This window comes from Phyllobates terribilis, unplaced genomic scaffold, assembly GCF_046119375.1.
Source record: "Phyllobates terribilis strain yellow unplaced genomic scaffold, ASM4611937v1 Scaffold_5__5_contigs__length_657084704, whole genome shotgun sequence".
NCBI classification, from domain to species: Eukaryota; Metazoa; Chordata; class Amphibia; order Anura; family Dendrobatidae; genus Phyllobates; species Phyllobates terribilis.
In genome coordinates, this window is record NW_027362765.1 from 373,578,580 (window position 1) to 373,591,395 (window position 12,816).

General features: G+C 42.4%; 2 gene segments (V, D, J or C); both read left to right on the forward strand.

Annotated features, from left to right (window-relative positions):
- The first annotated feature begins 201 nt into the window (after positions 1 to 201).
- On the forward strand, positions 202 to 1,130 carry LOC141271180 (T cell receptor beta variable 29-1-like). The segment is given in 2 exon segments: positions 202 to 302; positions 784 to 1,130. Coding segments are annotated over 2 exon segments (366 nt in total).
- A 5,828-nt stretch (positions 1,131 to 6,958) lies between these two features.
- LOC141271181 (Ig kappa chain V region 3381-like) lies at positions 6,959 to 9,129 on the forward strand. The segment is given in 2 exon segments: positions 6,959 to 7,034; positions 8,340 to 9,129. Coding segments are annotated over 2 exon segments (474 nt in total).
- The last annotated feature ends 3,687 nt before the right edge of the window (positions 9,130 to 12,816 follow it).

Here is a 12,816-nt window from a genome sequence, read left to right on the forward strand (position 1 = left end):
TGCACTCAAAAATGTGGTCAAATGATGTAGGATAAAAAAAATGGAGTTCGTGCTCTTTCAAAAATCCTTGTTCCATCAGTAATTATGGACTCCAGTGTTCGGACACTTCAGAAGTTGTGTTTTCCATCCTTATGATTAGAGGAGTATAGACCAATGAGCTGACGTGATGTCACTGACAGCCGTGATGTCACTCGTTTATTCATAGTAAGCTGTATCCTGAGCTGCGTTGTGTCACTGCTGACCCTGGCTCCAGGAGATGACAATCATTCTACAGCTTCTCATTCTTCTCTGCTGGTCACGGAGTGAGTAGAAAACATCTAAGAGATTGACACCTTATGAATTATATATAGGAAGCTGAACAGTATACAAAACACATGTAGATCTTCTATTGTGTGATATTTTTGGAGAATTGGACCAGTGCTTCTACCCCGGCATCATGGCTTTAATTCTTACACTTTTAACTATTACAATCCAACATGATTCATTATTCATCAGGTTCTATTTTGGATCATCTCCATGGTACATGATGTAGATTCCTGGGTGTAGTTATGCACTCCAGTTCCCTTCCGAATGTTACTGGTGAAGGTTCCTCAAAACACTATTTACATTCTTTTTTTTTGTTCTGAAGGATCTAAAAAGTTTATAAAGCCTAGTGCATCCTCAAAATAGTAGAGAAGTTTGATTAAAATAGTCAATGAATAAAATTTGGGAATTTGCATAAATGGGTTACATTACATCGATGACATTCAGACCACAATTATAACCTGTTATCTTACTCCGCAGCGTGCCTGGCAGAAGATGTCATCCAGAAGCCAAGATTTCATCCTGCTCGTTCCATGGACAATGTGATACTGACCTGTGTGCATGATAAATCCGGCTACAACACAAAATATTGGTACAAACATCAGAGAGGGCAGGGACTTGTTCTTATCGGATTCACCGTCTATAGTGAAGTCACCATGGAGAACAAGTTCAAAGATGATAGAATAATCATCCAGCCCAACGGCACCAATGTCAGTCACTTGAACATCTCTAATGTCTCTGCCCAAGACAGTGCTGTGTATTATTGTGCCAGCAGCATCCACAGCGAGAGAATCGTATAGAGAGAGTGTGCAAAACTCAGACGCAGAGCCCCCTCCCCATGACATGACAGTTTTATAGTGTGGATATGATAGTGGAGATAATGACTGATAAGTAACGGGTGTATTCTACAGATGTGTTAGATCTCTTCTTCACTTCCCACAAACGTGATGTCGTCTATGTATCACTCATTTGATGATAGGTTACAGCTTCAACAATCTTCTAACACTTACATAGACTATGGCCGGCAATACATATGAGATGGCCACTGGCTAAAATATCGTTCAGCTGGCATCCATCTCCTCCGACTCTCCAATAAGCAGGTGCATTCATTCTGCATAGCTCTCTTTTGTTCTCCACGAGAGAGCCAACAACTTACACCTAGGTTGGCGTCTTATCTCAGGGAGAACAATGTGATCATCAGTCCGAAATCAGACATGTTCGATCGACATCTCCCCCGACCCTCATTTGACCGGAGCCCCCATACACATTATACTGTCTACCAAACACATCGCTATAACCTAAGTCTAATATGTATGGTCATCTTGAATCATATTACATTTTGGGGCTACGAGTTAGACCACAATGCAAGTCCCATGGCCACTGCTACATAGATCCATAATGCAAATGAACATGATCGCAAAAAATTCCAAATGTCGAAAGTTGAAAGTGTACTGAAGCCCCAAACTTAAAAACCAGGTGGAGGCACACATAATAGAGAAAGGGCTTCATAGCATCAATCAAAATCAGGTTTTCTGCCCTTTATGTAGAGCCTGGTGTTGCTTTCTCTCTCTAAACCCTCTTCATGACGCTCATGACTCTTATATCTTAGAGAGGAGAACCTGGACATGTTTTTGCCACCAGGGAACAAAGGGAGGGGATGAGATGTCCCAGAGCTGGAACCCTTCCTAGTTGCATCATAGCCGTCTCATGGTATAACATGGGCTCCAGAATGGGTTTCCATGATGGACACTGAGCTATCACGCCTATTTACGAGTTCTTCACATGCAACAGGATGGTGTATACAAGGCCCAAGAACATAGATGAGGTCAATGAGAAAAGTCAAAACCACCAATCCTAAATGTTTAATAAGAAAGTGGCCTCAGGTTCCTGTTGCTGCCCCTTTTGAAGCCAATCCATCTATTTGGTGTGTCTTCCATGTGCTGACCCAGTGTAGAGTCAAATGTCATACATCATAGTGACCAATCTCGAGGACAACCTTTGGGCATCCCACAAGATTTACGTATGGCTGGGCCATTGATCAGCATAGTCAGGTGTCCTCCTCACCAGTGGTGCCTAATGGTGTGATGTCACTTTACCATGTAAAAATCAATAACATCATCACCCATTTATTATTACTATTGAAACTCCACCATTTCTTGTTTTGCTCTGTTTGTCACAATGTAAATGAGAAGAATAAGATTCTGTGGTTCCAGGCAAAATGTGTATAACCTGCGCTGCTGATGAAGATTCCAAGACGACGATGTGTTCTTAATACATTTTATTTGTACAGGTTAAAAAGTCAACTCGTTTCAAAGTCATACACAACTTCTTTCTTGGGACATAACCTTCCTCAGGACAGGAGTTTATGTCCTGAGGAAGAAGTTGTGTATGACTTCGAAACGCGTTGACTTTTTAACCTGTACAAATAAAATGTATTAAGAACACATCGTCGTCTTGGAATCTTCATCAGCAGCCCAGGTTATACACATTTTGCCTGGAACCACAATTTATTCAGTCTGATGAGCCGTGTCCTGCAGCAGCTGATTTATGCCTTTGAAAGGTTGCAAATGTGCAACCTTATCAGGTGAGCGAATTACTCTCCTATTTTATTTCCTTTTACCATTTGTGCTTGTTCTCCTCCCCAGCATTTCTACTGCAAGAATAAGGTATATTCAGACTTTTTGCTAGATGTCAGCTCTTTGAGTCCTAGGTGCTGCTGTGTATCATGTCTTAGCACAGCTTTATTCCTGGACTGATTTCCCCATCTAATGTTCATGAAAGATTACATATGTGCTTTCCTCCCTATCTACAACTTGAGTGAGCTACCCACCCTAATACCTTAAATGCTTTCCTTCCTCTCTGATCTACCTGTAAAAGTCCCACCTTCTCCTGCTGATAGGAGGGGAGAGCAGAGAGAACCATCAGCACCAGGAGCAGGAGCTCTGATGGATGTCGGATGTTGCAGATTTGGCAGCTAGGGGAAGGACAGACAGATTCTCTGCCACAGCAAAATAATTTTGCACTGTTCTACCACAGACAGTCTGAAGGTAACTTTTTGGTGAACACATAAGGCCTAATTTACCTGAATGAATCAGATTGGTACCTGATTCATCAAAACTTCAAAAAGAGAAGATTTCTTGGTGGCTCCAAAGGGGATGAGTAACTATCCAGGTTTGGTGTGTTAAATACTGGGGTCACCTCTCCACTTTACATCCTGTTCTTTCTATAAGGTACTAATCGGCCAATACTGAACATTATAAATTAAGCTTTTTTTCCCCATGATGCATACTGTTCTGCACTATTTCCCATAAATTGTATGGCTATATCTCTTTTTTAGTAACTAATTTCCTTCCATTTTTTCCTTTTTGCTGTTTTCTTGACTGCATTCTTTGAACAGGCAGCAATGTCACTAAATGAACACTAGACGGCGCTAAATCACCATCTGGTCTTAGATTTTTGTGTTTTTATCTTGACACATTTCAGAATTTGTTCCTTATTTTTCCTCCAGGAACTTGATCCCTCTTTCACATTTTATCACGATACATTTTAGCATAATATCTGGATAACATTGTCCCCTTTCTCACTTTTAACATGTAGTAATAAGGAGAAGAGCAGGAACTCACCTCTACGATTGTGGGACACTTTACAGATAGGACATTATATTTAGATTTGAGAGTCCTCAGTGGTTGATACCTTTTAATGGCTAACTGAAAAGATGGTAACAGATTGCAAGCTTTCGAGACTACTCAGGTCTCTTCATCAGGCTAGTATAACCGAAAATCTGAAGAGTCACATATTTATACACAATATGGCAGAGAAATGATGCAATAGATGAGACAGGTGATGAAAAGCAAAGCTATTACTATGGGAGAGATAAACATTTCTGGCTGTAAATATTTTAGCAGATCATAGATACGGACTGTGAAAGTTTTATTGTTTGGTGCAGTGTTGTGATGATCCCAAAAGTCTGATGAGCACATTCCTTAGTTGATGTAGAAAGACATAAATCCATGCGACACATTCATTCCTCCTCTGAAGGTGTCAAAGGTCATCATTAGGTTCTGGAAATATGGATTGTAATCGGGCATCTTTTTGTAGTAAGGGTTGTAGTTTCCGTGCAGCTCTCCTTAGCGCCTCCAGATTTGGATTGTAGGTGACTACTATAGGCACCCGGTTGCTTTCTTGTTTAGTTTTGTAATGTAGGAGATGATTCCTTGATATCTTGATATCTTGTACCTTGGCTCTTGTAATCTGGTTCTCAATTGTTCTTGGATGGTAGCCCTGATTCAAAAAGGTCTTTCTGAGGCCATCAAGGTGTTTGTCACCCTCTATCCGTAAGGTTGGAGCATATCTGATTGTATCTGATGACTTGGCTGTAGACAATACATTTTTTTATGTGTTTCGGATGGAAACTGTCCCATTTAAGATATGTTGGACGGTCAATTGGTTTCTGGTACAAGGATGTCTCTATTTCATTGTTCTGTAGCTTGATGATGGTGTCCAAAAAGTTAATTTCAGTACAGGAGTAGTTGAGTGTTAGGTTGATGGTGGGATGAAATCGATTGAAGTGTTGATGGAACGTCTTCAGCTGTTGTTCAGACCCCGTCCAGATGATTAAGATATCGTCAATGTAACGACAGTAGGTCAGAGGCCTGATGGGACATGAGGACAAAAAGTCACTTTGAAGCTTGGCCATGAAAAGATTTGCGTACTGTGGAGCCATTTTACTTCCCATCGCTGTACCAGTCTCCTGTAGATATATGTTGTTATCAAATTCAAAGTAATTGTGGATGAGGATGAATTCTGTAAGTTTGACCACGGAATCAGCATTAATTCCTGTATTTTTCATGAAGATTTTGCAGGCATTTAATCCATCCTTGTGTGGGATATTAGAATACAAAGATTCCACATCCATGGTGGCCAGGATGGTTCCTTCTGGTAGAGGACCTATTGCTGCTAGTTTATTCAGTAGGTCTGTCGTGTCCTGAATGTAGCTGGGTGTAATCTGTACCAGTGGTTTAAGAACACCCTCTACCCATCCAGAAACTTGCTCAGTAAGGGTGCCCACACATGAAATAATTGGTCTTCCTGGATTTCCAGATTGTGAATTTTGGGGAGCATATAGAATGTACCTATTCTTGGACTCTCTGGTATCAGGTCATCGGCTCTGATGGATTCGTCAGGCAGACAAGATACTAACTCGTTTAGTTCCTTGTAATAGTCCTGTGTAGGGTCAGACTCCAGTTTTTTGTAGTAGCGCGTGTCCATCAGTTGTCTGTTTGCTTCCTTCATGTAGTCTGATGTGTTCATCATCACTATTATAGAGACAAACACCTTGATGGCCTCAGAAAGACCTTTTTGAATCAGGGCCACCATCCAAGAACAATTGAGAACCAGATTACAAGAGCCACCAGAATATCAAGGAATCATCTCCTACATTACAAAACCGAACAAGAAAGCAACCGGGTGTCTCTAGTAGTCACCTACAAATCTGGAGGCGCTAAGGAGAGCTGTACAGAAACTACAACCTTTACTACAAAAAGATGCCTGATTACAATCCATATTTCCAGACCCCCCACTTCAGTGTTTCAGGCAGCCCCCAAATCTAAGAAGCATCATTGTCAGAAGCTCCCTGTCATCTCCACCAGCTACAGGAACCTTTCCCTGAAACAAGAAAAAATGGGAAACCTGTCCGTGTATAACGACCACAGACAAGATAAAGATCCCCAATTCACATCAGGACTATAAGATCCCAGGTACGTTCAGCTGTATCACATCTAATGTAGTGTACTTAATTATATGTACCAAATGTCCAGCTGGGGGTCTTTATGTAGAGGAGACAGGGCAATATTAAATATTTACAGCCTGAAATGTTTATCTCTCCCATAGAAATAACTCTGCTTTTCATCACTTGTCTCATCTATTGCATTATTTCTGTGCCCTATTGGGTATAAATATGTGACTCTTCAGATTTTGTGTTATTCTATGCCTGATGAAGAGGCCTGAGTAGTCTCGAAAGCTTGCAACCTATTACCATCTTTTCAGTTAGCCATTAAAAGGTATCAACCACTGAGGACTCTCAAATCTAAATATTTTTCTATCTCCTGGATAACACGGTACAAAAATATGCATATATATATATTTTTTCCCTGGATAGGATATGATAGTTACACAACAGCAACCTCGGTGCAGGTACAGTTGTGTTCTCGCCTCCAGTTTTTTAAGTTTTACTATACTTATATTGTTTTTTTAGCCACATCGTCATTTTATACTTATATACAGTATATAGTAACATAATTGATGATTTGAAGCTCATCAAGAGAATGCCAAGAGTGTGCAAAGCAGTCATCAAAGCAAAAGGTGGCTACTTTGAAGAACCTAGAATATAAGACATATTTTCAGTTGTTTCACACTTTTTTGTTAAGTATATAATTCCACATGTGTTAATTCATAGTTTTGATGCCTTCAGTGTGAATGTACAATTTTCATAGTCATGAAAATACAGAGAAATCTTTAAATGAGAAGGTGTGTCCAAACTTTTGGTCTGTACTGTAGGTCCACAGTGATGATGTCACTATATGTAGATCCACATGTGATGATGTCACTGTATGTAGATCCACATGTGATGATGTCACTTCCTGGGTTCTCATCTGCTCAGGTTGTCACTTGTGCCTGGAGCCTAGAGATGATGGGACTCGTGATCTGGTGTCTGACGCTCTGGTGGATACATTGTAAGGATATCTGTGTTGTCCGTTACTTATTGATACTTAGTTCATAAATACAAATATTATAATTTATTATGAGATTTATATGCAAATTGTGCATTTTCTTATGCTGTGTGGGTAGAGCGGAGCTGAATGTGTCTGATATATCAGTGAGTTCTGTAGGTTTTATTATAGCAGAAAATTGTGCTAAGTGACAAACTCAGCTCCGCTGTATAGATTCCTTGTTACTGCTCTACTATATAAAGGCTAAGTAATACATACAGTTATAGCAGAGCTGAATTTGCTACTTCAGTTAACATTTGGTGCTGCTGAATTGATAATTTTACATGTTAATATAATGCAAGATTTTCCTGCAGTCCTATGTAAATCCACAATTAAGACTTAATCAGCGCTGCTACATCTGTAAGTTTGAGTCCAGTCCAATATGTGGCACCACTGGGAATTACTGGGCCGACCAGTTGGACACCAGTGGACTCTCCTGACCGCTCGCCTCTTCCTCCGCAGCCGCCTGGTCAGCAGATGTGCTGCAGACGCCTCTGTTTGTGGGGGCAAAGATCGAGCAGAGCGTTTCCCTGAACTGTTCTCATGCTGACTCCAGCTTTCTGACCAAATTCTGGTACCGAATGAAGGATGGAAAAATGGATCGGATCGGATATTCCTATAATGCAGAAAAAGCTGATATGGAAAAGGAATTTCCTGAGCAGAAGATGATGATGGTTCCTGATACCCCCCAGAAGACCACCCTGCAGATCTACAACCTGTCCCCCCAGGACAGTGCGACCTATTACTGTGCCAGCAGCCTCCACAGCGGGGAAAGTGCAGGGAGAGACTGTGCAGAACCGCAGCAAAGGAGGAACCTGCACACAGCAGAGTCTGTAACAGAGCAGGGGAGATGCAGCAGAGCCGAGACTGCCACCCGGCACAACGCATAGTAATATTGTGATAGATAGATAATAAATAGAGAGATAATAGATAATAGAGAGATAATAAATAGACAATAGATAATATATGGATAATAGATAGATAATAGATAGATGATAGATAATAGATAGATAATAGATAGATAATAGATAGATGATAGATAATAGATAGATGATAGAGAGATAATAGATAGATAATAGATAGATAGATAGACAATAGATAGATAATAGATAGATGATAGATAATAGATAGATGATAGAGAGATAATAGATAGATGATAGATAGATGATAGATAATAGATAGATGATAGATAGATGATAGATAATAGATAGATATGTGATAGATAATAGATTGATTTTTTAGGGATTTATTTTATTTTTGTGTTTGCAGGGTCTCTGGCCGCGGATGTAGATCAGACCCCGCCGCTGATCCTGGCATCTCCGGGGGACACCGTATCCGTGAACTGCTCCCATGAGGACTCCAGTCAGAACTACAAGTACTGGTACCGGCAGCAGACGGGCCAAGCTCTGCAGCTTCTCGGCTATGCATACAGGACGGACGCCGCCACCATGGAGGTCGATGACACGAGAATATCTATGAGGCCTGATGGTGCTCAGAGAAACACATTGAGTCTCTCCAAGGTGTCGGCTGCAGACAGTGCTGTGTATTATTGTGCCAGCAGCCTCCACAGCGGCACAGAGGGAGGGCGAGAGTGTGCAGAACTGACACCAGAGCAGCGCCCCCAGCAGGTGATACACGCTATGGACACTCACCACACTGTATTCATTTATGGTTTCCTAGTCGGACTTTCCACATAGACCTATGATGGGCTATTAATTACTACAGACTAGAGCTCCACCACAGTCTATGCACCCAACATAGCACCCCCGACCCTGCGGCACGGGATGTGTGCTGACTTTTTTTTGCTAATTTCTTGCAGAGGTTTAGTGATGAACCTATGATAAAATCTACCAAAATAATATTTATTAAAGAAGAAAAGACAAGGAAAACTGTTGCAAAAGAAAATAAAAATCTGAAATAAATGTTTGGTCCTTATGGGGTTATAGGAGTTTCCTGATTTAAAGTAAATAGAGGTTGAACGCTGTTCACACAAGGCCGCTGTTTTGTTTAAATTTTACAGCATTTCCAAAATCTCAGTTTGTGGCAGTGAATAAACCCCAACAACCAAAAACGTCTTGAAGGGATTATTCTTTGTCGGATGTGGAGCAATGTCTGTCCTGGTTGCCGTTTAATCCTGTTACTGATCCAGCAGTATATAAAGTACAGGGGGGATTATACATAACAAACAGGGTTGGGGGTACACAACAATTTGGGGCTGGGCTTCAGATGTGCCCTTTCTTACCTTTCTTCTTGACTCAGCACATGATCAGCTTTAAAAACATGATTAGCGATACTCTGTTGGGAGATGCTTATGCTATATGTGTCTGCACATGGCCACCCAGTGGTTGTGATGTGAATTGCAGCCTGTCCAGGATTTTGCAAGAATGTTGCAATAATGTAACAAATTTGTATTGTGAAAAATTGCAGTCTTTTAACAATTCAAAGTAACAATGGACACATCCAAACATGTTCATACAAACGTTCCGAGGCGCAACGATCACGGTCGCAGAGGGTCCGACTGCGATGTAATACACACTGTCGGCCAATCAGAGGCTGGCAGCGGACGTTGGCTTGTGCTTGACAGGTGGCACATGGCAGTGGCAGGTGGCACCAAAGTCCGTTGCCAGCTTCTGCGCTGGCTATAGAGGAGGACGCTGCGCATTGTGGGAGCGCAAGAAGGTAATAAGAATTGTTTGTTTCTTTTTAAAATGTGCTGGAGAAGAACAGAAGGGGCTCAGGAAGGGGGACATTGTACCAGGAAGGGCCCCAGGATGAGGGACATTATTACTAGAAGAGGCCAAGATGGGACATCATTACTGGAAGTTTCCCAAAATGGAGGACATTATTAAATAAAGGGCCCAGGATGAGGGACATTATTATACAATGGGGAACATTATCGAAGGAAGGGGCACAGTATGTGGGACACTGTGATAGCATGGGGCACAGGATGGGGGGCATTATTACTGAAAGGGCCCAGGATGGGGGACGTTATTATTGAGAGGGGCCCAGGATCGGGGACATTATAGCAGGAAAGAGCACAGTATGGAGGACATTGTTATAGCATGGGTCCAAGGCTGGAGGACATTATCACTGGAAGGGCCCAGCATGGGGGACATTATTACTAGAAGGGCCCAGGATGGGGGACATAATTACTGGAAGGGGCCAGGATGGGGGACACTATTACTGAAAGGGCCCAGGATGGGGGACATTATTACTGGAAGGGGCCCAGGATGGGGGAAATTATTACTGGAAGGGCTCAGGATGGGGGACATTATTACTGGAAGGGCCCCAGGATGACGGAAATTATTACTGGAAGGGCCCAGGATGGGGGACATTATTACTGGAAGGGCCCAGGATGGGGGACATTATTACTGGAAAGGGCCCAGGATGGGTGAAATTATTACTGGAAGGGCCCAGGATGGGGGACATTATTACTGGAAGGGCCCAGGATGGGGGACATTATTACTAGAAGGGCCCAGGATGGGGGATATTATTACTGAAAGGGGCCAGGATGGGGGACACTATTACTGAAAGGGCCCAGGATGGGGGGACATTATTACTGGAAGGGGCCCAGGATGGGGGAAATTATTAGTGGAAGGGCCCAGGATGGGGGACATTATTACTGGAAGGGCCCAGGATGAGGGACATTATACTAGGAAGGGGCACAGTATGGGGGACATTGTTATAGCATGGGGCCCAGGATGGGGGACATTATTACTGGGAAGGGCCCAGGATGGGGGACATTATAGCAGGAAGGAGCACATTATGGGGGACATTGTTATAGCATGGGGCCAAGGATGGGGGACATTATTACTGGAAGGGCCCAGGATGGGGGACATAATTACTGGAAGGGGCGCAGTATGGGGGACATTATTACTGAAAGGGCCCAGGATGGGGGACATTATTACTGGAAGTGCCCAGGATGGAGGACATTATTACTGGAAGGACCCAGGATGGGGGACATTGTACAAAAAAGTGGTGCTGTATGGGGGACATTGTTATAGCACGGGGCCCATGATGCAGGACATTATTCCTGGAAGGGCACAAGATGGGGGACATTATATGCAGCAAAGGGGAGTCCTGACAGTGTGTATATTACAGGATTCACCAATATTCTGTCACTCTATGTGGAGCCTGGAAAATCCCTTTTGAATCTATTGTTGGTATGGCCAAATTATTCTTATCCTTCCACAATTTACTGGGGACAGTCAAAGTAATAAAGTTTCAGCTTTTCATGGGACAGCATCATCCTTGTATATAGAGACATTGAGAGATTGTGTTTATTCTTTATTCGCTCTTCATTTTTAATGCATCTATACTATATATAAATATATAATAGACTTTGGAGCTGCAGAATAAAGCTCCGCACAGACACAGAGCTACATGATGAAATTCTGGCTGCCTGCTGCCACCACTAGGGGGAGCTCATGCTATGGGGATTTATATATCTGCTATTGAACTCAATGGGAGCAGAACAAATCTAAAGAGCTCCTCCTTGTGGCTTCTGCAGGAAAATGCTACCTATGCAAGCTGGACTAAACTGTAATGGCTAGAGGAGTGCTACACATGGTGTATTATCTGTGATACAATTTTCATATAGGCATACTAAATATATTAAATATGGAAGTGACGGCAAAGAGGTTGTAGGTGGGATGGAGTCTAAAGTCAGCTCAAGCCTAGGACTATCTGACTTAAGATTAGCTACAGAAACTGCCCTATAAGACAAGGCAGTTACAGAATTGTACGAACTCTCTGCTTTGACCAATAGGGGGCGATTCTCAGAGAGGGACCACCATGCCTTTAACATGCAAATGTCCTAAAAGGGTTCATGGACACGTATGTCAATTTAGTGCTAAAATGGGGGTCAGCGACCTTCAGCACTCCAGCTGCTGTGACACTACAACTCCCAGCTTTCCCTAACGAATTATGGTGTCAGGCCGCTATCAGGGCATTCTGGGAGATGTAGTTTCTCAATAGCTAGATTGCAGATTGCAGTGGTTAGCAGACCCCATTGTGTGCAAACGTATCATCCCATATATTCCAATGACAAATTTGGCTCTACTGTGTCTCTACCTAAGACTACGCCATGATTTATGGCTCTAGTTTGGAGCAATGTCCGATGCAGCGGAGGTAACGTACGCTTCCTGTAGATTCAAACAACAGTGGAAGTTTCACACAGGACAAGAATTTACGTTAAAAGATGAAGAGAAGAAATAGTGAAGATGTTTCCTGTACAGAAGCCGGAAACCAGGGACCTGCAGATAATGAAGAGGAACCGAGAGAACAAGGGAGACGGGGGCAGGAAACACAAGCGAGAACATAAGTCTACGAAGCCCCCAACACTTGGATGCAATGAAGAAACTGCTGGAACTGATCTTGGTGGAAAATCTTCTCCTTTGTAAGTAGTGGTGGTCCATGCAGAGGGTCTCCAGATCATGTGAAGCCCACAAGAAGAAGGAGTAGTAACTTTACTAGAAGGAGACCGCCACCGTACTCATCTGGGTATTACCTGTATAGGTCATGAAGAAGGTCAAGACTTGGGACCTTCATGGTTTGTGTAGTTAAAACCCTTGAGATTTTCTTCTTGCAGGTGAAGGTCCTGTCTTATATAGTATTATATTGGCAACCTGAGAAAACCATATTATAAAGGCCACCTTACTTATCTAAGGAGGCTTCATGAAGCATCCTGAGAAGGTTGTGCCTTGAGGGGTACTGTACACTTATAGAAAACAAACTATGACATATT